This window comes from Fusarium keratoplasticum, chromosome 4, assembly GCF_025433545.1.
Source record: "Fusarium keratoplasticum isolate Fu6.1 chromosome 4, whole genome shotgun sequence".
Classification (NCBI taxonomy): Eukaryota; Fungi; Ascomycota; class Sordariomycetes; order Hypocreales; family Nectriaceae; genus Fusarium; species Fusarium keratoplasticum.
The window spans coordinates 1,046,519-1,072,815 of NC_070532.1; the positions used below are offsets into that span (position 1 = coordinate 1,046,519).

The 26,297-nt window shown below is 54.3% G+C and overlaps 8 protein-coding genes across 8 annotated transcripts; 5 read left to right on the forward strand and 3 right to left on the reverse strand.

The window, feature by feature from the left end:
* Positions 1-6,122: 6,122 nt before the first annotated feature.
* On the reverse strand, positions 6,123-7,926 carry NCS57_00542500 (uncharacterized protein; the record flags this gene model as incomplete). The annotated part of the gene is made up of 2 exons (XM_053055344.1): positions 6,123-7,175; positions 7,231-7,926. The coding sequence occupies 2 exons, from the start codon at positions 7,924-7,926 to the stop codon at positions 6,123-6,125; spliced, it is 1,749 nt and encodes a 582-aa protein (XP_052914299.1).
* Positions 7,927-8,985: 1,059 nt separating this feature from the next.
* On the forward strand, positions 8,986-10,326 carry NCS57_00542600 (Conserved oligomeric Golgi complex subunit 5; the record flags this gene model as incomplete). Its single annotated transcript, XM_053055345.1, has 1 exon — positions 8,986-10,326. One exon carries the CDS (start codon positions 8,986-8,988, stop codon positions 10,324-10,326), a length of 1,341 nt encoding a protein of 446 aa, XP_052914300.1.
* A 535-nt stretch (positions 10,327-10,861) lies between these two features.
* Positions 10,862-12,073, forward strand: NCS57_00542700 (uncharacterized protein; the record flags this gene model as incomplete). The annotated part of the gene is made up of 1 exon (XM_053055346.1): positions 10,862-12,073. One exon carries the CDS (start codon positions 10,862-10,864, stop codon positions 12,071-12,073), a length of 1,212 nt encoding a protein of 403 aa, XP_052914301.1.
* A 3,389-nt stretch (positions 12,074-15,462) lies between these two features.
* Positions 15,463-17,685, forward strand: NCS57_00542800 (Ferric oxidoreductase domain-containing protein; the record flags this gene model as incomplete). Its single annotated transcript, XM_053055347.1, has 2 exons — positions 15,463-15,989; positions 16,050-17,685. The coding sequence occupies 2 exons, from the start codon at positions 15,463-15,465 to the stop codon at positions 17,683-17,685; spliced, it is 2,163 nt and encodes a 720-aa protein (XP_052914302.1).
* A 2,667-nt stretch (positions 17,686-20,352) lies between these two features.
* Positions 20,353-21,264, forward strand: NCS57_00542900 (Endo/exonuclease/phosphatase domain-containing protein; the record flags this gene model as incomplete). Its single annotated transcript, XM_053055348.1, has 1 exon — positions 20,353-21,264. One exon carries the CDS (start codon positions 20,353-20,355, stop codon positions 21,262-21,264), a length of 912 nt encoding a protein of 303 aa, XP_052914303.1.
* Positions 21,265-21,358: 94 nt separating this feature from the next.
* On the reverse strand, positions 21,359-22,428 carry NCS57_00543000 (uncharacterized protein; the record flags this gene model as incomplete). Its single annotated transcript, XM_053055349.1, has 3 exons — positions 21,359-21,589; positions 21,636-21,704; positions 21,754-22,428. The coding sequence occupies 3 exons, from the start codon at positions 22,426-22,428 to the stop codon at positions 21,359-21,361; spliced, it is 975 nt and encodes a 324-aa protein (XP_052914304.1).
* A 600-nt stretch (positions 22,429-23,028) lies between these two features.
* Positions 23,029-23,466, reverse strand: NCS57_00543100 (CENP-V/GFA domain-containing protein; the record flags this gene model as incomplete). Its single annotated transcript, XM_053055350.1, has 1 exon — positions 23,029-23,466. One exon carries the CDS (start codon positions 23,464-23,466, stop codon positions 23,029-23,031), a length of 438 nt encoding a protein of 145 aa, XP_052914305.1.
* Positions 23,467-24,303: 837 nt separating this feature from the next.
* Positions 24,304-25,248, forward strand: NCS57_00543200 (uncharacterized protein; the record flags this gene model as incomplete). Its single annotated transcript, XM_053055351.1, has 2 exons — positions 24,304-24,687; positions 24,736-25,248. 2 exons carry the CDS (start codon positions 24,304-24,306, stop codon positions 25,246-25,248), a joined length of 897 nt encoding a protein of 298 aa, XP_052914306.1.
* Between the last annotated feature and the right edge of the window lie 1,049 nt (positions 25,249-26,297).

Consider the following 26,297-nt stretch of genomic DNA (forward strand, 5'->3'; position numbering starts at 1 on the left):
CGAGTAACAGCTGGGTCATTAATTTTTTGGTACTTTGAAAAAGGTTGAACCTTTCAAATGGCATCTCGTCAGCCTTGCGACTTCTCCTCTTTGCCATGACGAAGCCCAGAAACGTTGATTCTGTCGCTCCAAAGGCAATCAATCTGCGGGGTCCGACAACACAACACGTTGGCCAAAAGGTTTCGATACGTGAAGCGGGCCATCCTCTGTCCACTGTCCACTGTCCACTATCCACCGTCCACTGCCCTCTCTTCGGTCAGGGCACAAACCAACATGCAGGCTTCGCGACATGGCCGTCCCAGTTGGGTCCAGCATGCATGCGAGGGGCTGGGTCCTCGACTTGTTCTGAGTGGGCCAGGGGCCATGTCACGGAGGGTCAGAGGCGGCGCTTTGATTCACAGGGGACCCGTCCGCCGCTGCTGTGCGATGTAAAAATAAACCTCGAACCAGTGGCATGGTGAGCCGAAATCTTCTGCTTGACTCGAAGCGAAGCCGTCCCTGGCCGGCCGCAAGGGGCCGTGGGCGGGCCCCAGCGGATTGACCTGACCTTGCAAGTCCCCGGTTTTGTCCTGCGAGGACAGCACGATTCCGGTATCTGTACAGAATCGTCGACTGCGTATTTCAGGTTGCTCCAGTCACACTCGTGGCATGCCAGAAGAGGGATCCAGAGTCGACGAAATGGGACATCCGTTTTCGTTTTCAGGGCCCCTTCCCTTCCCCTTGCCCATCCCCATCCATCCCGAGTCTTTCCAGGGACCTCCGGCAGGCTTCAAGGTCATCTGGCCCTGGAAGCGCCCGGCCGGCTTACCCATGCCGTCCAATCTGATACTCGACCCCTCACCGCGTACCTAACGTCTGATGCAGCACGACCTGCTTGCGGTTGTAGGCTTGATGATAGGCAGCTTGTGATGTGATGGTGCCTGGATCCCGCAGCTCGCTGGGCATGAGATGGAATCGATGATGAACATCTTAGTGCGGGGATCCAGAGTTGCGTCTCCAGCTGAGTGCAACCCTGCGAACACGGCCTTGCCCGCCACCTGCTCAGGCCGTTGGATTTCCCCTCGTCAAGTCCATCGCTGCATGTCTCTGCTGCTCCGTAATTCGCGTTGAAACTGACGGCCTGCTCGACTAAAATGCCCACCATTGAGGACGATGGCCATGAGCGATAAAAAGGCTCGAGAGCACATGGTTGACCGACTACTGTAACGCGATCGACCCTCCCATCATCTGCCGCGCTGGGGCGGCGGCCGGGAGCGAGCAATGACGTGAGGTGCCTTGACCATGCGTGGAGACTCGCTTTGAAGATTGCCATCGTGCCCTGACCAACAAATACGAATGGCGTGCAAGTAGGTACTGTCAGGTATCGAGGGGACCAGGCTGGCCGTCTAGGCTAATCATCAACCTCCCAGGGTCAGCCGAAGATGCCGTGCAAGAACCCAGTGCTGACCTCGCATGACGCATTGAGCTCTTGTGGCCTGGTGCTGTGTACTGCCCCCAGAGCAAGTTTCAAATCGTCCCGACGAACGTGGCAGAGGGTCCGAGAGAAATACAGACACAAGCTGTTGCTTCTATTGTTGTTGTCGTTAATGCTGTTGCTCCTCGTCTTGCCAACATGTCCCTCAACGGCATGTACCAGGCCCGTGTCTCACGGCGGTGTGTGCTTGTGGACGGGCCTAAACCTGGTGGATCGTGGCTAGTTTGTCCCGTGGCCAAGGAACCCGTCCGAGCACTTAGAGCAGAGCCACATGAACCCCTCAAGAATAGGGAGGCTGGAGCAAGGAAATACTATCGATATCCTAAGCCTTGTCCCTTTGGCCGAATACAATGCGGCAGTGAGTAGTGAGCGGCCTTGTGGTTGCACGGCGGCGCTCGCACCAGCAGCTCGGAGGGGTCGGTCACTATGTGGGAGCCAGCCTCTGTAAGCATTTGGCATCTGGTCTTTGGTGTAACATTGGCATTGTGCGCGCTTGCGTTTCTGCAGCCTCAACCTGTCTTACATACTGCGGCGTCTGTTTGCCTGATCAGTGAGCTGTACCTTTTTGCAACGCCGTTGCTCGAGTCAATTCGAGATCACGGGACACACCTTGTAGCCAATCGAGGACGCCCAGATTTATGACGATACCGTCGGCGATATTGGAAGCGGAGATAGTCGCCCTTGCACAGGAACCGAGGTGTACATGTTTTCAAGGGCCTGTTTCCGGCCACCTGAGGAGCCGCGAATTATGGCCCTGGTTGACTCGTTCGTATACCATCATCTCCCACTTGCCGTCACAAGTCACCTAGATCGGGGGCGGCCGATTGAAATTGACTTTTGGTGGATCTTTTCGAAGTCGAGGTGGTTGGGACTCGTGGACGCCGACGTGGACGGGATGTGGTGGAAGCCGTGCCTGGAAGGAAGCTGGAACCTCAAGCTAGGTACTGTATTGCCCGTGCTTTTACGGTTCCTATCGGCAGATGCTAGTGGACAAAAACGCAAGGACAGTCTTGAGCAAAAACACGGCTTAGGAGTGTTGATCGAATAGTTGTCATTTGCTCTGCATTGTATGTGTAACCCGCGTGATAGTCTAGCATCTCCTCCAACGTCAGATGGTGCTGTTGCTCCTGGTGGCTCAAGCAGGCACTCCTTCGCTCGCTCCTTCCCTGCCCCTCCCTCCCCTCCCCTCTCCTCTCCGACCCCTCCATTGATGATACCCCACCCCCTCCCTCCTTCCTTGCTCCCCTCTTTCCCGTCATCAGTGCATCCCGTGACCCTCCCTCTATCGATAAGAGCTGGGCCCTGAATCCAGGGTTCCCCCTGTCCTGTTAATGGATCCGTGCGCTGGGGGGTCTAATCCTCCACGATGATCGTCACTCAAAGAAACCCTCCTCTATCAATCTCCAACTCGCAATTGGATGCTTCATCACCATGTTGCATGTACCCTGAATTCTTTGCTTGCACCCTTTGATCCCAGCAGCGGGTATCAAGAGTCGTTCCCGGGCGAATCGACACCTACACCTCAGAGATGGCGCTAAGCACGTTAACACGCCAAGTCGATCGGAATCCCTTCCAAAAGAAATCGACAATGTTTACTCTTGCAGACGACAGGCCGGCTCGACCTTGCCATTGGCGCTTAGATCTTTGTGGCGATCCAGTCGCTTTGTCTTATCGATTAGACTTCCAGCCTCAATCTCCTCATTTTCCACATTCAGCCATGGATCATGGAAATTCGAGATTGATGAATGGCTCCGGCAGGCTACAGACTGGCTCACCGCACCGCAGCTGCTCCCTTCTACGTGCGACAGTAGCGTTTCCCATCGGTCTCTCCATGAGCCTCCGCCTCCCTGCATCATAACCGCCTGCCGCCGTTTTCTCGCAGACGCGCCGAGGGTCACGATGGGGTCCCAAGGATGGGGGATTTAACCTGCCTGCACTAAAGGCACGCAACCAGCCGCCTCTAGGGCTGCCGCCGTTTGCGCCTCCTCACCATGACAGCTCCACTTGGTGTTGGCGATCAACATTGAGGGTCTTGCTCTCCCTCAACTGTCGTCGGTCGTGGCTGGTTGACCGTGCTACCATGGTGGTAGGTTTGCTGGCGTGGCCCACGCCGAGTCTCTGGGTAGATTGATTGACATTTCCTGTTTGGGGACCAGTCAAGACGTCGAATCCAAGATTGGGTTGAAAGCGTCGAGACAAGCACTTCTCGATGGCCATGGAAGGGAGCTAGTACCACACTCAATTCAAGTTCCAGCGAGGCGCACAAGTTGCCAAGCGGCTCAGCCTGGAGGTATTCAGAGTTTTGCTGCCTGTCAGCATCAAACAACAAGCAGTCCCAGCGGATGGATCTATGCAGGATGCCCTCGCATCGCTGTCCATGAAACATCCATCTCGCTCCCAGTCCCCTGATCGTTCCTGGGCTACTGCCCGAGCTCTCAATCTAGCCTTTGGCCCGCTCTCCAATCATGCCACCAAATGCAAGGCACGGCGCAGGTTGACGACAGAGATACCCACCCTCAGAACTTGGCCCCCAAAAGGGCTGCACGCCCTTGGCCCAAATCGTCCGCAGAGGTTGCTCGACTGGCACACCAAGTAAAAGTTGACGACACCGACTCCATTCAGACACGCACTTGAGCCCCCGCGCCCGCCCATTCCGACACCCCATGTGACAACTCGATAGGCGGGGGGACACCACTCATCATAGGCGGCCGGTGAAGCAAGGGACTCTGATGCGGCCAACGCCAGGCCGGCGCCCGTTATCCATCGTCAAGAGGGTGCTGTGCTTTGATGTGCTGTGCTTTGATGTGCTGTGCTTGTGCTCCTTGTTGCGCTCAGCGGGTGGCTATCAGCTTCCCCAGCCTCGTCTCGCGACTCATGACTGAGTCTGAGTCGCCCTGAAGCGCTCGGCATGTTTCTTGAAGTCTCAGGCACTGGCTGACTATCGTCTAGTCTAGTGTGCCTAGGAAGTGTGCCTAGCAACGCAACACATCAGAGAGCCGCCAACTTCGCCCTGTCCTGCCCTGTCCTGTCTTTGTCTCCAAGCCACAGCCAGTAGCCCAGCGAACGGACCACTCTAGCTGGAGGTCCACAGCAGTTGCTTGTCTCGTCTTGTCCCGTCTTGTCTCGTCTCGTCTTTGACCTCTCTTGTTCGGGTCTTGCTTCCTACACCGCTCTTTTATACTCAAACCCAAAATTCCATAGCCCTTGCTTGTTCTAGTGGATCTTCCAAACATGTGTCTCTGGCTCGCCATGTTTAGATTCGACTGCCACGAGATGCGCCGCCTGTCTCTCTCTCCGCCCAGCGAGTCCGTCCGAATGCAGCCAAGGGCAGAGTCCTCCTATCCGCTCTTCGGGATCGGGGCAGGCCAAGGGGCGGACCTGTGGCCGACACAGCACAGCACAGCTGCGTTGTTACGTATCATGGCTGCATGCATGGATCTTTCATGCAAGTATCCTCATTCGCGTGCGTGCGTGGATGGCATGGGTTGGCATGTACATGGAAGCCCGTCATTCGCGATCTTCTTGTGCGACCTGGAAGCATATCGGGGTAATCCTTGACCATGACCTTGAGGCAATGCGGAGATTCAGCCGGGTCTGACGGGCCTCCATTCCTCCAGAAGTGCCCTACATCCATCCTTCTCCTTCGTTTGGGATTCCTCGGCGGCTGCCATTTCAATCACCATGTCCACGTCGGCACGTCCGGACTGCCCCTCTTGATGGCGTCCACTCGGGGATTTTGCTTACGCTGTTGTCTGGTGTGACGCTTCCCGAGGCCGCCTCTTTGGGGGGGGCTTTTTACAAAGATAAAGGCTCCATGATGCCGGGATAATTCTTGTGACAGGCCACCACACTATTTGTCCTAACGTTAGTGGGAAAAAGTTGCCTTGTTTGAGAGGTGGTTGAGTGCTTAGATGGTCCATGGTGGTGGCGAGGCTCAGCATCGATCCATCATGTCAACTTAGACAGGTCAGCACACACATGTGATGCTACTGCACATCAGGCTTCTAGAAGAGGTAAGAGTTGACGTGATGATGGTCTTAGTGTCGATCTTTTGAATCGTTCTCTCCAAGTTGTCGATCCCCTCCATCCCCTGTTGTGTCGTGTGGTGGTATAGGGTAGTCGAGATGGCTTCAAGATACTGCGCCAGAGGGCTGACAGGAACACTGCTTTGAGGACATGGGTCTAGTTGATAACATGACGAGTAGTGAGAAATGCTAATACGAACATACACGGAATGACATGTAAAGAAAGAAAGAAAAACCAGTCTTCGGGTACATATGGCATGTCGTGTCTCTAACTAATGCTGACTATAGATGGCCTTACGTTCAACGTTACACACCAGCTCAGTCAGATGGACATGTCAGAGAAGAAGTCATACATAATTAAAATGATATGAATCATAAAACATATCGTCTTCATATACAAATCATATCTAGCTATATAACTATGTAATGCCAGTGTAGTTCAGGGGACATGCCATCATCTAACACCGCATTAAATCCAACCAAGTCATGCAAATACAGACGCCTATCTCGTTATGATATACCCAGCATAAGAACAACATGCAGTACTAATCATGAATCTGATACCTTGCCTCGGGACCTGTTCCGCAGGCCCCGTGGAGTCTACAACAGGACGCACCTGGAACCTAGACGTCCAGCATGCTCCTGACCTGCTGGGGCGGAGCCGTGATCGAGTTGGTCGTCTCGGTGCTGTTGCTGCGCCCGTTGGATCCAGTCCGTCCCGAAGACGTCGTTCGGGGGCGACCCCGGGGTTCGTTGTCGCTGTATGGAGGCGGTCCATCGAGAGCCAGGTCGGCCTCACGGCGGGCTCGCTCCTCGGCGAGGTTATTGGGGAAGAGGATACCCGCAACAGCCTGGATGGTGCGCTCGTGCCGGCGACGCTCGTTCTTGCCGGTATAAGGCGCGACAAAGGTCTGCGAAGCCTGAGGGCGAAGGGCGCTGACACCTGCGCGGTCGATGCGCGGGTTGTTGGCAGCGTCAAGGGGTCGATGCATGTGCGCCATCTCAATATCCTCTTCGTCTCTGGCATTGGCCCACGCCTCCTCTCGGACGTGTCGCTCAGCGGCATCCTCAACACGTCGACCGGTGGCTCTGCCGCCGCCAATCTCGTGGACGTTGCGAGTGAGCTTGTCCTTGAAGGTGAGGAGATGGTCACCCCTGACGCGGCTCCACCAGGCAGGCTTGTTGACGATGCCGAGCTCGCGGTTGATGGCCTCACCGCGCTCATGCCTCTGACGAATGAGTTCCTTGTCCTCGTTGGGACTGGCGAAGCCGTAGAAGAACTGGATGTAGAGGATGAGGAGGGCAGGGAGGTATCCCCAGCAGAAGATGACGGCGACGTTTCCGTCAAACTTGATGAGGGAAAACTTGAACTCCCAAGCGATGAAGGCTTGATAGGCAATGGTGGCGAGGGAGAGGGGGATGATGAGCCAGAAGCGCAGGGGCACAGCGCGGGTGAAGCCAACGGCGCGATTGAAGATGCCACGGTTACGGGGCTTGTAGTGCTTGATCGAGTGGCGCAGCGAGTAGACGATGGTGAGCCACGAGACAAAGAGGAAGAAGGCGGCGATCTTGAAGCGAACATTGGTGGCACCGGGGATGGCTTTGTCTTGGATCTGTTCGGGGGAGCGCTGAAGCTGAGTGAACTTCCAGCTACGAGGGACAACCATGAAGAAGTTCTAGCAACGGGTTAGCCTGACTTATCATTTGATTAGAGCTTTATTAGACACTTACCAACCAGAGCCAGAGGTAGAACCACAGGGGCAAGTAGAACTCAACCTTGGCGCGACGGTCGTCTGTGGCCAACACGAAAGGATTCGGATCGATGAACTGGCGCTCCTGCCATGAGCCCCAGTGACGAACCGCTTCCCAAGTCAAGGCTACAGTTCCCATGCACAAGAGATACCAGAAGAAGACGCTGACGGTGATGGGCAGTTCCTGAAGGTAATACCGGTCGACATCCACGCCGACGAACAAGCTGATAAGGGCAGTGGCGGAGACGAACAGGGCCCAGTACCATTGCCAGCGACGACCGATGGGATAGAAGCGACTCTCGCGTGGGAGATATGTCTTTCCATGCTTAGCCAGGACAGTGAGGTTGAGGACGAGAGCGACTCCGAAGGCGACGGCAAAGCCAATGCCGACGTGACCGCGAGTACCGATGGGGAGGATAGCCGAGTAGCACTTGGTCGAGTTGACAAAGGTGCCGTTCTCCAGAAGGTCGACGAACAGGTATGGGGCCTTGGTCATGTAGCACCTGGAGCCGTTGGAGACGGTCTCGTTGCTGTACCAGGTGTAATTCCAGTGCTTGAGGGTGGTGAGGTTGAAGTGAAGACCCTGGATGACGGTGTCGTTCTCGTCATCACCCTTGGGCCATGGCCAGAGGTCGCGCGCCTGGATAGAGGCGGCATTATCGTAGATGCCGCTCATGATGGGCAGCTTGATGGCTCTTGTCTGTTCGTCTCACGTCTCGATCGATTGAGTATGCAATAATCACCGCGGCCGATTTGTCTCGATGCGCTGCAAGTGTCGTGATGCAGGATACGGGTACGGGTACGGGTACTGGGGGCGAATTCGCCCTTTGCAAGGGGACGGGGGTATCGAGGGAATTGTCAAGCAGCGAGGCAATTCAGCACCGGAGGGACATGGCTCAATTCGACGAGGATCTCAACGGGGACAGGTTGAAGATGTCGAGATGAAGAAAGGAAAAAGAAGGATGGAAAAAACTTGGCGGTTGGAGGGAATAAAAAAAACAAAAGAGGCGCCCGTTGCCCGTCGAGTGGTTGGATCGCCCGCGAATGCCGGACGTGCCGTTGCGACCGGGAAAAGCCTCGCGGCTGACACGACGGGATTGGCCCATTTTCTGTCGGAGGTTGCGGAGGTGGGGATGCCGAGCGGTCCGTTGGGAGGGTCGAAATTCTCTCATACAAGTATACGCGGAATGGGAGATGAGATGACGCAGAGCAAATGAATCAAGCGACATTGTACAGTAACTGAGTAGATAAGTATACAATACAGTAACCGAGGTAATGTCTCTTGATTCATTCCTCCCGTCTTTAATGCCGATTGCGCTTCGAATTCGCCTTCAACTGAGGCTTCATCTTCATCTTCAAATCGACCCTTGCCCCGATGACCTCACTGCAGCTACTGCAGGCCCTCCGCTGTGGCCAGGCCCGTAGCCAAGCACTGGATCCACTGATTGGTTGCTGTGCCAAGGGCCTCTATCGCCCACTAACCCCCAGACTCTTGGTGCTGCTGCCAGGACCCAGGACCTGAGCCGCGCCCGCTGTCTGCAATGCAAGTCAGGTGAAAAGGGTACGTACCTCCGAGGATGAAGCGATGCCCGAAAAGGCCAGCAAGCTTCCAGAACATCCACCAACCTTAAGCTCAGGTTCGTTGTGTGTGTGCAACACCAAAATTAACATCACCAACTTTAACGGTCGCAGCCACAAAGACGACACCCATTGAACCTCCCGGAAAGAATCAATCATGGCGGCAGACCCTACAGCGGACGAGGAGCCCTCGTACATCGACTACGAAACCTTTCTTGATCCTGATTTCTCCCCCGCTTCCTTTGCCAACTCGCTCGTTGTCTCGACCAACAACCCCAACGACACGCCCCTCGACCTCTCCACGCCTCTATCCCGCGTTCTTTTCGATGCCCAAGAGATTGACTCGCATATCGACGTCCTGACGACTCGCTCGGCGGTGCCGCTGCTCAACTACACCCAGCAACAGACCCAAGCTTCCAAGCATATCGTCGCCGAGTTGGATGGCCAAATCAAGAGTCTCAACGACAGTTACCGCCAACTCGAGAAGGAGGTTATCGATAAGCATGCTGAGGCCGACGAAGTTCGACTTGTGGCTCTCAGGCTCTGGGAGACACTGAAGCTTGGTCGATCGGTAGGACGCTGTCTGCAGCTTGGTCGACAGCTGGAGGTCCAGCACTCTGAGCTTGAACTGCCTGGAAATGGCTCTGGAGCGTCTGGCAAGGAAGACCATCGAGCTCTTGTACGATGCGCCTACACCATCCTGTCGCTTCGAGAGGTTCTTGACCGCAAGGCCCCAGGTGAGGAGGGGTTCGGGCTGAACCGAGTCGACACAGTCAGAAGCCTGCAGGACACCGTCATTACGCCAATCGAGCGATCAGTTCGTGAACGTGCGGAGAGAATCATTCGCGAGTTCTCGGTCCAGTCCGTTTCAACCTTTGCTCAGGTCGACGAGACCAAATCCAGGACTGTGTCTGCTCTGACTACCCTGTATCTCTTGTCGCCAACTCTTGGCTTCAAGCCTGAGAAGTGGACTCCACGACTACTCCTTCAGGCTCTCGAGACGTTTATCCGTTCGGCGCTGCAGGCAAGCATCACTGCTCTGTCTCGATCCCTGGGTCAGTTGCCGACGTTGGAAAAGTCGTTGAGCGAAGTAATGGCCAAATGTCAGAACATTGTCTCTCTTGAGGCTGTGCTTGAGTCAACAAAACCACCAAGTCATCCCTTGCTCCTGGCTGCTAACCAGCCGAGCCAAACAAATCTCCTTCAGTTCCTCCTCGCACATCTCGAGACAGGAAGTCTTGCGTCGTTTTTCTGGAGGACAATGGCTAGCAGCCTGGCCACACGTGTCCAGGATATTGTGAACCGTGGAGGTGTGGTGGCTAGGACTCTCCGCACAAACAAGAACACAGTCGGCGACGCAATCCGCCAAGCTGTAGTCAAGGGGTCACAACTACACAGCGCCCTCGCCGGGCCCAAGGCAAGGACAAAGGTGGATGCGAATTGGGATCGGGAGGTGGCCGTCATGGTGGGAAGTGTTGTAAACAACTTGGGTCGCTGAAGAATTGTGTCCCATGCAATTGACAGCCCTACACCTTATACTTAATCAACTTGATTCTCCCATTATCCGTCTTGATGCCTCACTCGACTTGACACAAGGCAACCAGTTATCTCAGTTAATGATCGCCGTCGCACGCAATATGAGGCTCTCATGATACCACCCCTTGATCAGATCTCTTTCAACTAGCTTTAACGCCCATGCAGTCAGCAATCACTGACAGCAACCGGTCCGCAGTGATCAACCGGTCTCATCTGTCAAACTCGAATCTGATTCACCGTCAACGCCTAAACAAGGGATCAGCACTTTAAGCTTACTGTACTGCTCAGTCAGCGGCCCTTTTCAAAAGATCCAATCAGCATGCATTCAGTCCCCGCATTCAGCAGTTCCGCATCTTCCCAAGGAACCGGAACCTTGGCTACTCTAGTTGAAACAACCTCGAACCATTACGAAAATACTGCGGCAGAGGCGGAAGAGAGAGCTCACTCGCCTCGACAGAAACTCAAATAGCCTCGAATTTGACTCACGAGGCGTAAAGATGGCGCCCAACCATGGCCTGGTCCATCCAAAAGAGTACGACATCAGAGACAGCAACGTGGAACTTATCGGGACCGACATCGACCATCAGGTCAAGTACAACTCTGCCCTCACCGAGCCCGCGTGGAATGACGGCAAAGTCGGCATCGAAGCTGGACTAGCCATCTGGCGGATCGAGCAGTTCGAGGTGGTCCAATGGCCCGAGGAGAATTATGGGCAGTTCTACGACGGGGACAGCTTCATCGTGCTGCACTCTGAAAAGATCAACGGCAAAGACGGCATCGAGAGGCTTGCCCATGACATCTTCTTTTGGCTAGGGAAGCATACATCGCAGGACGAGGCGGGGACGGCGGCGTACAAGACTGCCGAGCTAGATGAGTTCCTCAAGGGGACTGCCACTCAGCACCGAGAGATCCAGGAGGCCCCGTCGGATGAGTTCCTCGCCCTATTCCCACGCATGTCCATCCGGGCTGGTGGAACGCGGTCTGGATTCCGGCATGTGGAGGAGGAGGAGCCCTCCCGAGATACGCCCACCTTGCTGCGCGTCTTTAAGAACCCGGCTGTTGGCGTCAATGTCAATGGGGTCGTGGTGCACCAAGTGGACCCGACGTGGGCGAGCCTGGACGACGCCGACGTCTTTGTCCTGGATACGGACGACAAGATCTGGGTCTGGCAGGGCAAGGACTGCAGCCCGATGGAAAAGGCAAAGGCCGCTCAGGTTGTCCATGATATGACAATCGCGAAGCACTCCGAGGTTGAGGTCGTCTCCCAGGAGGAATCCCGGTCACGAAGAGTTGTCGATCTTCTCGGTGGCGACGATGAAACACCACGGGAAGGATTCCGCTGTGCGAGACCGTTCTCTTCACGGGTTCAGCCACGCGCTGTCGATCAGGCGTCCAACAAGAAGCTGTTTAGACTCAGCGACTCTTCGGGGCGGCTCTCATTCGACCTGGTCAAGGACGCGGAGCGCGTGTCGCGGGATGACCTGGATGACAGTGATGTCTTTCTGCTCGATGACGGCGGCAAGGCCATCTGGGTATGGCAGGGAAGTGGATCGAGCGCCACAGAGAAGAGGTGGTGGTTCCAGATCGCGCAGGCGTACGTGCGGTATTTGCAAGCTGGGGACGGCCATGAGGAGGCGTACCTCATCCCCGTGGCCAAGGTGATCCAAGGGAGCGAGAGTCGGGCGTTCATGAAGGCCCTTGCGGCTTAAGGTGTGTGTAGCTATTGCATGTGAGTCTCGGGCGGCGGTGGTCTGCATCCGCTCGGTCTTCCCAGGTCAGACCCTGCCTGACCTTGGACCGTATGAGAGCAGAGCTGCGGTGTATAGAACAGAAGCGTGGGGGAATGATGCACAGGGACGACGAGTGGAACGGAACGGAACGGGGTGGACGGAGGAACACACAAAGGGCTGAGACGACATGGAGGAAGCGAAACGAGACAGGGTCAGAGAAAGAAAACGAAAAGGACCTGACAATGGAACATGTTAGTCATGGGGCGCGAGGAAATCGGATGCTCGGCAAGCAAGATGGGACCACACGAAGCCACAAGCAGGCCGGGATTTGGACTTGGGCGCAGACTACCGAGCTAGATTACACATACTAGGATAATCTGGATTAAGATCATCCCGACTAGATGTGCCACGCGTGGGGTCTTGATGATGCTGGTATTTCCCTGTCAGAAGGCCTTGGATGCATTTGTTCCTCGGGTAAGGGAGGCAGCTGTCGGGCTCGAACTCCGTTGAGCATTTTAAAGGGAGTCCGTTCATCGGAGCAAGTAACAAGACATGCACACACGAGCAGAACGTGGGATGATGGGTGTTGAACTGAGCTATTGATCTAGTGCTTTGACAGATGCAATTCGCTACAGAGTTAAAACTATGGTTAAACCATGTCGGGGATAAGGCACAAAGAAGAAAAAACTAGAAAGTCGCTAGACTTGCCGATCTACCCTTACCATGTGGTGTTGAGGACATCTTATCAATCATGTCGCATCTTATCGATCAACATCTTATCGATCAGTGTGGCACACTTTTTCCCTCTCACAAGGAAAAAAAATACGACATTTGCGCATATTTCACATGTGGCTCCTCTCTTTTTTATCTTATCAATCCAGATTCGGAAACCGCGCGAATGCTACCCAAAGGTTCCATGGTTCTAGACTTGAAGGCCTGGACCTGGTCAAAACTCACAGAAAATGAGACGACATTTTTCCTTCTCTTCCCTTCTTGCGGAGCCGTTTCATGAACCTTGTTGAAAGATCGTGGCACACCCACCCCCCCTTCCATTCTCCTCCCCGTTGTGGTATAGGTGGGCTGAGAAAGGTCGGATCTGATCACTTTTTTTTCTCTGTTCTACAAGGAGCGGGAGATGGGCCTCAAGGGGTCTAGTAGAAGACGAATCTCCCATGGAGAAAAAATGGCGGAGGATTGCCGAGGGCAGCATGAAAGCAAAAACCAACAAAAAGATGGGGGGTGCGACCATCTCCTGGTCCAAGGGAAAGAAGTCGATCTTCAAAATGCTAACTACCAACGGCGTCAAAGTAGTTTCCCGGCTGGCCGGAGTCGGAGAACATGTTGGTTGACCCGATCGTGTGGGTATCTCTTTGCAAATTGGTTCTTTTTAACTTGGGGGTTCCAGGGACCTGAGATCGAAGCATTACTTTTAACCATCTCAACGAGGTAATGATGGGCAAAATGTCATCTTATCAATAGCCAGCGCCACAGCAGTTCTACGAATACACCGAAAGAGGAAACGCATCGTCTTGGGGGTACAGCCTATGGCATTGACATCAAGGGACCCCGTTGTGGCTTGACAGACGATCCACGGCGGTCATCGGGGCACCATCGGTTGGCTTCTGTCATAGGTCGAAGATGACAAGGCCAGGTAAAGAGGCTGTAAGTCCCCAGCTGAGAGAGGTCTGGTCTGGTCCCCGCTGCTACAGTGACTACCACCAGTGCTACTATTACTACTCTCACATACTACTACTGCTGCTACTACCATCATCCCACGGGCACGGCCATGGGACGGAGTATACGCAGTGGGGCCAGGTCGAACGGCGGCGCCGGCGGGTGGTGCGCAGGATCGTCGACTCTTTGTCGTGTGTCGTGCGACCTGTTGTCAGTCATTGCAGAGGGAGGAACTATGACTCTATAGTGGCCCTCCACCCCATTGACTTCCTGGAACCCTGCTGCGACTACGAGATGTACGCTTCGGGAAGAAATCGAGAATGCCTGCCGGTGGAGTTTGACGACGAGGGTGTCAGTGCCGGGCTGGACCCTGGGCAAAAAAGAGACTTTCCATCGACCGTTGATTTCTCGGCGTTTGCGGGATGCGTTTGAGAATGGGGACACACAAGTCTCCATCTGATAACCCGTCTTGGCAAGAGCAGTAGTAACCTAGACGAGGCTGAAAAAGGGGACCCAGTCCTCCGCAGGGACGAAGCCGAGTTGCCGGTCTGCGGCTGATCCTCAAGTGTTGGAACGGTCGATGTTCTTGAGTAAGAGAGACAGACGGGACAGACATACACACGCCCCCCCAAGAGAACGAGTGTGGGACCCCACCGGCACCGGGGCTCTGTTGCTACAAGGCATGGATCTGGTAATCTAAGGTTAAAGCTGAAAAGAAACTTCCCTTCCCACCCTGGGCGAGCAGGGCACACAGTTCACCGTGTGTTGGTGTTGTGTTGTATGTTGAGGCCACGGCGTGCGGAACTCAAGACGGAAATCGGGAACACGACGACAGGACAAGGCGCCTTGTGGATCGAGCGTGGGAGAGAACCGTGCAGTGTTCATTCTTTTTTGCATATCAGGTTCAAGTTTATGGCTCAACATGGTAGGGATCCCGCTTGTTGAAGCAGCATGGTCCCAAACAAGGCAATAGTAAATGGTATGGGATGTATTTGCTCGAGCAGGCATTGGAGGAAAACGAGCAAGGGAGAAACTAATCTGATGGACTCAATTACCTCCCAGTGGCGAGGATATCACGCCCGGACGTTTACGAATGGAGTCGTTCGTGTCTAGCCCTGATGACCGCCCTTCCTGCGGGATGGGGGAGACCCCCTCCATACGTCAAGACCTGGTAAACCGTCCCACGCAGAAAAGATGGGAAGGACCATTAACCTTCGACCCATTATAGATGGTGCCCTTCTTGACGATCGGACCTGGGCGGGGGTAGAGAGGAAGAACGGAGCAACCCACGCCCCCCCAAATAGTGCGGAAGAGAAAAAAAGAGGGGAGAGGTGAACTGGACCAAGATGGCTCTTGGGATGGATCGAGGGATGGGTGGATGCTACCTCTCTCTCTTGACTTTCTTCCGACCGCTCAGGATCGAGGCATTTGTCCACATCTCTTGGTATAAAGACTAGTCGTCTTCCTCTTGTTGGGATCCCTTCAGGAGCCATCGACATCATCAACCTTCTTCTTCCTCCTTCTCCATTCCTTCTACTCTTCCTTTATACTTTATATCACACAGAGAAGCAGAACCAACAACCTCTACGGTTTAGAGTTTCTTGCTTCCCCTTGTGTGACTCTTCAAAACTCCCCTGATCCCAGTGTCCAGCAAGTCTCACATAAGGGAAACTTGTTCTGAAGCACAACCCACAATGTTGCTTTCCAATACACTCGCGGCGGCGGCGCTGCTTCTGCCTGCCGTCTCCGCAACTGAGCTCCTCGACGGTTATGGCAGGGAGTCTTTCAGTCTCCCCTGCGGCTGGGGATGCCGCTACGCCATGCCTTCAAACCTCGACTGCCCCGAGTACGCGGGCATGACGCCCGAGGAAAAGGCCGAGCAGTATCCCTCAGCTGCCTGCATGGCCAACGACACTTCTTACCTGACGTCCTTTGCCTGGTGCATCAACTCGTATTGCCCCAAGACCATCAAGGCCTACAAGATCCTCAAGTTCTGGGAGACGGACATGATCTACGGGCAGGAAGAGCCCGGAGTCGTGCTGCGGTACTCGTACACCGACGCTCTCAAGCTCGTCGACCCCAAGAAGCCCCCGAAGCCGATGAACGCAACCATCGAGACTGTCTTTAACCGCACCATCTCGATTAGCCCCGAGGATTATGAAGCCAACATGAACGGTGTCAAGGGTTACAGGGCTGTTGGCAAGAACGAATCCACGTACAGGTAAGCTCAACTCCCTCCTTGTCCATGATACGACGGTGATATCTGACTTGCACTCTCTAGTCTCCTCGTCTTCCTCTCCGGAGTCGTCATGCCCGTCGGCTTCTCTCTTCTCCGTCTGCTCCCCTTCCCGGCGAAGCTTCGAAGCCGCTTCTACGCATTCTTTATCGACCCTCCGGCCTGGGGACGCAAGCACAGCGTGCCAGTCCTGGGCCTCGGCTTCATCCCCACCCGCGGGCAGATGATCTTCATCACGTATCTCATCGGCATCAACCTCGCCGCTTGCTTTGCTGGCTTCCCCCGCTACTCTCCCAACGCCATCTTCCCCGACCGTAGATATGAGCTCATGAGGCACATGGGTAACCGAGCTGGTGCCATTGCCTTTGCCAACATCCCCCTTGTTATCCTGTATGGCGGCCGAAACAGCCTTCTTCTGTGGATGACCAACTGGTCTCACTCGACCTTTCTCCTCCTCCATCGCTGGGTTGCCACTATCTGCACGCTCCAGGTCTGTCTGCACTCCCTCCTGTGGCTGCGCATCATGGTCGAGGCCCACAACCATGCCCTGGCGGCCAAGCAGCCGTACTGGTACTGGGGCATCATCGGCACCCTGTCCTTCAGTCTGCTCATCCCCCTGTCCGTCTACCACTTCCGGAAGATCGCATATGAGGTGTTCCTGATTGGGCACATCTTCCTCGCCATCATGGCCGTTGTTGGTTCGTGGTACCACATCTTGAAGCTGTACAACGGAACTGGCGGCTTCGACATCTGGCTGTACATTGCCATCTCAATCTGGAGTTTTGATCGTTTCCTCCGCATCGTCCGTGTTAGCAAGCACGGAATCAAGAGGGCGTACGTCACCCGCATTGACGACGAGTACATCCGCGTCGACGTCCCTGGCGTTGACTGCCACGGCTACTGCTACGCCTACTTCCCTACCGTCTCCTGGCGCATGTGGGAGAACCATCCCTTCTCCGTCGTCGGCTGCAACCCTGGCCATCCTCGGAACGACCCGCACTCCACCTCCCACTCTGACAGCGAGGGTCCCTCCTTGTCGTCTCCCACGTCCGTCACTGACGCCGCTGCCAAGGAGGCTGGCATTGTCCAGAGGACCCGTACCGTTGCCACCCGAAACGGTCAGCATGGTATCACCTTCTTTGTGCGACCTCACTCTGGCCTTACCAAGCTGCTGGCAAAGAAGTGCGGTGTCGAGGCCGGCATCCCTGTTCTTATCGAGGGCACCTACGGCCACGAGGGCAAGACATACCTCCAGGGCAACGACGGTCACTTTGCTCCCACACCCGAGTACCCCAACATCCTCTGCATCGCTGGTGGTGTCGGTGTCACAGCCGTTCTCCCGGCCCTCAACAGCTCCCTCTCCCTGTACGCTCCCATGGGCACGACCAAGCTGTACTGGGGCATCCGGGGTCGTGGGCTGGTGGACTCGATCCAGAGCATGATGATGGGTGTGGGCGAGGTGACGGACACGAAATGGGGCCATATCGAGCCTCACATCACTGTTGGTTCGCGCATGAATGTGAGACAGATCCTCGAGGAGGAGCTGGAGCATGCTGTCGGCGGAACCACTGTCGTGGCCTGTGGGCCGCTGGCCATGGTTGACGATGTCCGATATACCTGCGCCGCTCTGGCTCGCCATGGAACCGTGGTCCGATATATCGAGGAGGCCTGCACTTGGTAGTCCATCCAAGGTTCATCTATACTCAAAAACATAACAATCCGCAAAAGGTCATACACACCACACCCCCTTACCTTACACCCACACCTCAACTTCATACCCCGAATCATCTGGTTCCTTATCTTGCCCTACTTGGACGCATAGTTTGTTAATGCTTGACGGCCGTTGACTTTTTACACCTGTTTCTGTGATTATCCTGTATATACGCTCTACTCTAGATTCTACCCCAGAAACTCGTTTGGCAAATGTGGCCAAGAACTCGCAAATATCATCACCAAATTAACCGTATTCAATCGTACGTGAATCTCCAGGCAGACGCACTTACAAGGTCTTCCACCACTTGAATGACACGAACCTTGAGGCCTCTTGGTTATGGCACCTACAACATCTGATGTATCCCATCCGCGGTCAGTCCCACCCGCAACCATGTGAAGCCCACATGCCCGGACCGTCCCCCGAAGATCCTTCCCGGGCGGGGCCCCTGGCCGTGGGGTCTAGAGCTGGCGGGATCGACGTCTCGCACGACTTGGCTTTGGGGGTCACCTTTGCCCTGCAGGGCTGTCGCCGAGGGGAAGTTTGACTGTGGCGTAACGTGGTACTCGCAGAAGGACCCGTCCTCTTTACGGAAGGAGGTGTTCATGCATCGGTGATTGGAGTCGAAATGAGCCCGTGGACGATGGTCTGGCTCATGGTCTGAAGTTGATGGTTGGGGGCGGATTTCCGGAGGATTCGCCGTTGAGGCTGAACTCGAAGCGGGTGGGAGCCCTGATCTGGGCCGAATCTAGTGTCCCGTAAACTTGGCATTTTGGAGAGATCGATGCCAAGGCGTTAGTATTCGCAGCCACCTCTGGGCGGGTGTTGTCAAAAGGGTAGCAGTGCTCCGACTGGACGCCTCATTTTGGCAATGCCGATGACGATACTCACACAAACACCAATCTTGCCTTGCAAACAATTCTGTTTTCGGCATAGTAAATGAACAAGACTGTTACCTCACCTGAATTGCCAAGTGTCTTGGTGATTTTGAGTTGCGCTCAATCTCGGCGGCGGAGGCACTTATCAAGTTTTCGAAGGCCGGAGACGTAGCCTCCGTAGACGGAACTGGAGGGACTGGATCAGATGGGCTTTGATGAGGGGGGCTTAAGGTCGGTTTTATGTTCCAGCGGTGTCACCACATGGACGGTTCCGGGGTGGGAGTATCGGCGACGCGGGCCGTCGTGACGATGTTGTATTCTTGGCGTGGTGTTGCTGTGATATCGTGGAAGCGATATAGCCTCTAGAACGGTCTACGCTTGGAATTTGGGATAAGCATTTGGAGCATGTAATGTGCTGCGTGAAGAGCAGGTCATGTGCTCACTTCTTGAGGTTTATCGCCTGAGATTGCTGTGGCCTTGGCCTTGGGGATGGTGTCAGTCTTGGTGGACTCGTGGCTGGGGATGCCAATATTTCCTATCAGAAGGAGAGATTTGATAGATCTTGTACATAAAAGGACCCCGTTTTTGGGATGCATCTATATTATCCGTCTTCTGAGGAGTGTGTTCATGTGCGGGCTCCAATTGTACCTCACAGTCTGTTGCTAGGCAAGGCGGGTAACTGCATTGAGTTTGTGTAGATAGAGTTTGAGATGGTTTCTTTGTGCATATGTGTAATATTTTTACCGTTTGCATGCGGATGATTCGTTTTTCACATATTCTCTTCACTGTGGCCGTTGCCGTGATTGTTTCTTTTAGCAGACCTCGTTCAAGGCAATATGCTTGAGCGGCTTGGATGTAGTTGCTGATGGTCTCATGCACTTCTTTAACGTTAAGCATGGCTTTAGCTTCATTCTGATTATCTTTTAAACAGCCCGCCTTTCAAGTCACAGGATGAGCGATTTGTTGTGAGCGACGACCCGATGGTTGGTGTCTCTGTGCCTCAGAGTAGTACTAGTTGAGAAGAAGATGCCTGTGCCGTGATTTCTTGGCGGGTTCAACTCGGGAATGGACCAATCAAGTCGATTTAGTCTAAGTGCATAGCCTTGGCGTTGGTTATTGAATTGCGAGGTGAACTCGTATTGCTGCTGCTGCTTCGAGAAGAAGTGTTGCGATAGATGGACGTTGTTTTTGCGAGACATGCATACATACATATAAAGTATGCACGCCAGCCTGGAATTCGGCATCGCGAAAACCGTAATGAATGCATCAAAGGCTTCATCCGATGGACTCGTGGTGCATTACGTAGACGCCGTCAAGCCTCACACGTGTCTGGCGACGCACACCCAAACACTGGCCCAATAGTCTGGGTTCTAAGAAGCCATCTAGACCCGAATAGGCCAGCCATTGCAGCAGCATTTGACCCAGACCATGTTTCGTTAGCATGTGCCAAGGACCAGGCCAAGGAGAAGAAGCAGCTCAAGGCTTCAGTTTGAGGTCGCCGTGTAATTGGCCGGAACCTTGTGTTGGGGGGGCGATTCCTTTCGTCCCACCATCTGATCTGATGGAACCTTGAGCCAGCGGAGATGCAGGCGTAATTAACGTAAATGCAGACGCAATCCCGCCGCAAAATAATAACCTTTCTCTGCGCAGCATCTAAACAGAGACCATGACTGTCATCGCGACCGTGTCTCTATAACGCGGTCTGCGCCAACACACAAAGGCACATCGTCACCATCGCTCACGCCACACAACAATCACCATGAAGCTCCTCTGGCTCCTCGTTGGCGCTGCTGCCACCGTCGCCGCTGTTCCCTATCAGCGCACCACTAATTTACGCCTCATGACTTACAATATCCGATACAACGTCAAGCCCAGCAAGGCCGAAGATGGAGAGGAGCTGTGGCCCATTCGCCGACCGCTCATGGCGGCCCAGCTCAACTACGAACTCGCCGGACGTCCAGACTCTCTGGTTTGCATGCAGGAGGTGACATACCCTCAAGCGATGGATCTTATGGACGACCTTGGCGATGACTGGGCCTTGATAGGCGGCGGTCGCAGGGATGGCGCCAAAAAAGGCGAACTGTCGCCCATCTTTTATCGTCGCTCTATCTGGAATCTGGAGCAGACAAAGACATATTGGCTCAGTAGGACACCCGACAAGGCTGGCTCGATAGGATGGGATGCTGAGCTTCCCCGAGTCGTTACTGTCGGTCGCTTCCGTCACATTCACACGGGCGCTCGCGTCGTCTACATGTGCACTCACTTCGACTGGGAGGGCAAAAAGTCCCAAGAGCATTCAGCAGCAATGATCGTCGACCTGGCCGACCGCTGGTCTTCGCACAAGCGCGAGAGTCTTCCCGTCTTCATCGCTGGCGATCTCAACGCCACACCCGACAGCCCGGCGTATAACCTCTTGGCCACCCAGTTGTACGACCTCAAGTACGAGGTGCCGTCCAACAAGCGCTTTGGCCATCAAAAGACATACACGGGCTTTACCATCGATGGGTCGGATGATATGGAGCTCGACCATATGTTTGTGAGGGATCCGATGGACATCAGCTTCAAGTCGTTTGCTGTCCTCAACACGAGATATGATGACGGCATCTTCATCTCAGATCATCGCCCGGTCGTGGTGGATATGGAAATCACGCAGATTGCCCGAAAGGATTGAACCATGGTTTTTCATCGGACGGCGTTGAGAATTAGATTATGATACCTTAATGATACCCGGATGAGATTCGCTACAATTTCACAAACAATACCACTTACGACCTGAAACCCCGAGTCTCCCTCTCGCACCACTCCACAAACATCTCAGAAGTTCCCGTTCCGCCCTGATCCTTGCTCTTGACTGCCTGCTTGATATCCTCGGGAAGACACCCGAATCGTCCCCAGGGCACGATAAAGGCCCCGTTCCTGTCGCTGGTGACGTCAGGCGACAGAAGCCCAAACAATTCGCTGTACGCTCCGAATTTAGCGCCCTTGAAAACGAGGCCCTGTTAACTGTTAGATAATTCGCGTGTAAATGGGCAATGCACTTACCATCATGAACGAGACTGGTCCTGGCATATGGCGCTGAAGTTCTGTCTTCATAAACCCTGGGTTGACCGACTGCCTACTGTCAGTCATTTGCATCATCATAGAACCAAGACAAACTCACCACAGATACAATTCCTTCTCTTCCAAGTCTCTTGGCTGTCTCATGTGCCAGAAACACGTTGCCGACCTTGCTCATCATGTAGTTCTCCATCTGGTTGCCCACAACCTTAGGCGCCGTCTCGGTCTCGTCCCAGATGATGCCACCCTTTGGTGTACCAATCTGGAGCGTGCTGGCAAGCCAAACGACTCGAACCGTTCCTTTCTGCGCAATCTTGGCAGTGCTCACTAGTATTCCCTCGAGTGAGCGCATGAGAAGATAGCCGCCTAGGCAGTTGGTTCCCATCTGCAGTTCATGTCCGTTCTGTGTCTTGCTACCCTCAGGAGGAGTCATGACACCGGCGTTGAGCACCAAACCATCAAGTCTAGACTCTTTGCCTAGAAACTCTGATGCCGCGGGAGCGATGGTCCTGAGGTTGGATAGATCGACGGATAGTGACTCCAGGCGACCTGTCGAATCAGGAAATTCTGACTGGATTGATTGGATGGCTGATGCGATTCTGGAAGAAGTTCGTGCGGCAATATAGACAGTCGCGGAGCTCGAGTAGAGGATCTTGGCTAGCTCAAGGCCGACACCGGATGTCGCGCCTGTGATGATGTATACCCTGGAGGAGAGCGACGGGAGTGAAGTCTCGGTGAAGGTGGGAGAGGGGGGAAACATTTGCGATCGGACGGACATTTTGGCGATTGAGTGTGTTGAAAATTGGTGAGCAGCTTCGTTGAGGGCTGATGGACGAGCTGATTGAATTAGGTGTTGTTGAAGTCGTTGATCAAGGCGATTGAGTGTGATGTAGAAGCTGTTTGCTGTTTGCTGGTTGTGTGATTCAGGTTCAATCGAGGAGTCCGTAAACTCCTTATATATTGATCTTGGGATCGGCCATGAGGCTGAGCATCTGATGAAGGCATTCTAATCATTCTGCCTAACAATAGCGAAATCTGAGGGCATCGTCACCCCGGCTGTGGGGCCCGGAGCGGCGATGCTGGATTTCGGTCGGAAATGACCCCACGGGATCGGGTTTATGGCGTTGTCATAGCTCCGACGGGCGCCGCAATCCCGATGGCTCCACCACGGGCCGTCAGCAAGGGTCTTGTTTGTCGATTCGCATATCTTATCTTGGAAGATCATTAAAGAGAGACAAATCTTGATTCAATCTCGACTACATCTCATTTTGCACATCACACGAACATTGTCTTCATTGCCACGCTCAGCCAACTCCACTAACACGCTGCCCCAACTCCACCAACACGCTTCCATACAAAACACTGTCCAGACCAACATCTAATCCTTCTTCATACCTGGGTGAGACGTTGGAGATCCAGGATCGCTTCCCTCAGGAAAAGGCACTCGAGCAGTCCGAGTAAAAATATGCTTCGGCGCATCCCACTTCAACCCCTCCACCAACCCACCCTTGACACTCAGCGTGGGCTTGGGGTTTCCATCAGGCAAGATGCTCCGATGGATAACCCTCACACCGCAAGTCTTGCAAAAGTAACACTCGACCGTGTTGCCCGAATCGGCGGGACGTGTCCAGAGGCCGAGGCGGGACCGGACCTCGTCGGGGAGCGGCCACATGCCTTCGGCAGGGAAGATGGCTGACGTGCCAAAAGCCGAAGCGGACTGCTTCTGACATTCGAGGCAGTGGCAGCAGTAGACGTCGATGGGCTCGGGGCGCGAAGCCGTCATCTGAATAGCGCCGCACTGACAAGAGACATTCATGGTGTGCTGGATCCGTTAGTATTCGAGCTAAGGTCTCTTGGCGGTGATATCCTTACTTTGGCTAATTCTTGATCTCAGGAAAACTGTAGAAACTGGTGGAGGTAGCGAGTTTGCAAAGTGAGGAGTCGTCTGAGTTGATAAAGGCCAGGGCGATCTCCTGAGCCATTCCGTCACTCTTGACATCCCAAGGGCGTACACCACGCAACCCCGCAGATATCGGCATCTTCAAGCCGGTCGCAACTACAAGAACGAATGAGAATCAGTAGATCTAGTTCTATCTATAGCATCCTTGCGAAAGGCCAGCATCCCCAGCTTGAGGCTTCACCATCACCAACCACAGCGACTGTCACTCTCCCCGGGTTCCAGTAGGCGTTCTGCGACTTCGGAAGCCACCAATCAGAGCCACGCCCGGTTAGCTCAATCGGTAGAGCGTGAGACTCTTAGACTACCACAAAGTGGTATTGAGTACGCGATCTCAAGGTTGCGGGTTCGACCCCCGCATCGGGCTTTTCCTATAAATGATTGAGAACAATTGGCTCTTTTCTTTTTCTTTTTCTTTTTGGCGCCCCTAACTGGATGATTGGCTTCTTTTTGTTTATTAGCGAGATCACGAACTTTGTCAACTTCTTTTCCCTTTTGCATGGTCAGACCCGGAAACGCGCACGAAACTGTACTGTCGCACGCGCACACACGTGCCGTCGGATCGGCCAGGCAAATTTTCCGCCCAGTTACGTCATTCATCAACAACAACTGTCAGACTCGTGGCGTCAGTAAGCCCAAATGGTGATGCCTTCATCAGTAGTGTCCTTTTCAACGTAGCGACTAGGTGAACCCAAAATGCCTCCCAACGGCTCCTCTGAGAGCCTCTACTCGGCTCGGATAGAGGCCCTGTCTCGTCCGGTGCACCGACCTTTGACCTATCTCAAGCGAGCCGGCATTGCCGCGTCTTACCCTCTCCGAGGCATCTGGTTCTTTTGTCGCAACCAGGAGTTCTGGCCGCTTCTTGTCGGCAGAATCTTTCCATTGTCGATAATTTCGTTCTTGGTTTACCTCCTTCTCTTCACATTTACCTTTTTGCCCCAGTATGCCTTCTTGGCCATCTTCCATGGCTGGGGAGCATGGATCAACGCTGTGGTACTGGTTCTGGGCGAGGGTTTGATCATCATTCAGGGTCTATTCGAGGGTTTCTTTGTGGACGAATGCCGAGTTGATGTATTTGATGTAAGTCCTTCCCAATCTGTATTGCTTGCCCATTCTAACATGCCCCAGGCGACCCTCATCAAGTTGTCGTACAAGGATCTTGTCGCACCCCAGCGAATCCTCTTCGTGGATGCGCCCACCGCAGTCAGAATGCTCGGAAAGCCCACAAGTCCCGCCATCTACACGCCATGGAGCATCATCCAGATCGTCGAGCTCATCGTCTTCCTGCCTCTCAACCTCGTCCCCTTTGTCGGCACTCCTGCCTTTATCATCATCACAGGCACAAGACTGGGCAAGCTCGCCCACTACCGCTGGTTCCAGATCAAGGGCTACTCCAAGGTTGAGCAGAAGAAGGCGCTGAGGGACCGCGCCTGGGAGTATATCTGGTTCGGCACCGTGGCCATGATCCTCGAGCTGATCCCCGTCCTGTCGCTCTTCTTTCTCCTGACGACTACGTCTGGAGCTGCCATGTGGGCTGCACGAATCGAGGATGAGGACAGGAGACCTGCTGATAATGGCCCCGTGAGGCGCGAGGATACTGATTCATCTGCGCCGCCTGCCTACACGGACGATCTTGTATAATTCGCTGGAGACTGTTAATACAGTGATCAAGATCATGACTCCATCACAACTCGACCTCACGCGGAGAATCATCAATCACAAACGGACTCTGGCATCCTCATCATGCTGTCACCTCCGTCCCCTCTCGCCTCTGTCCCGCCTCTGTCCACTCTCACCAACCTCGATCGCGAGGCTGGTCGACCTAGCCAGCTGAGGGGGAGGCACCTTCCTCAGACGGGTAATTCGGCAACGGAGCTGAAACCAGCCGTGGCACGCGTCTGATCTGTTGGGGCGCCAAAGAGGTGCCTCTTCATCTGTCAAGGAAGGAGCGCTCATGTGTTGGGTGATCTGTGCAGCGCAGCACGCTGAAGGCAGAGGTTTCGCCCCAGGAGAAGGAAGGAGCGGGCTCGAATGCTTCGGCACGTTCCGAGCGCCCCTGGCCATGACTGCAGCAGAGCCTCAGTCGACTGCCGGCCATAGTATTGATGACAGTCGATGAAAGGTGTGTTAAAGGGATACAGTGATTCCAACAAGTAGGAATAATAATCATTGCAGTAATTAATCACTAACCAATCTCTGATGTTCTCGTCATCCGCATGCTCTTGATTTTGCGCACCGCCGATCGGCGATGGCTGCCAGTTGACTGCCAGTGCGCTGTGCTCCTTCCCTTCGTGCCTTCCTCAACTGCGCAGTCGCTCTCACGTCCCACGCTTCGACGCGTCACGCTGTCCAGCCGGGTTTGTTGAGAGGGAAGGAGCTCTCCTTCCTGGACTGAGCAGGGCATATAACCTCCTCCTCCCACAGCTCGCCCACAAATCTTTTCTTCTCCTCTTCATCCTCTCTTCTCTTCGCCATCTTCTCTCTTCATCCTCGACCATCCTCTCCCTCGAGAAGCACTCACCTTCTTGTCCTCTCGTTCCCTCCATCCTTTTTCGAGGCTATCTCCTCTTCGTTGCCTCACTTCTTCACGTGCCAGTTGTCACTTGACTGCCCTTCATTCTTCACCACCGATCTTCATCCGCATCCTTCATCCCTTTGCGAACTCGCATCTCGCTGAAGCACCTCGCCCA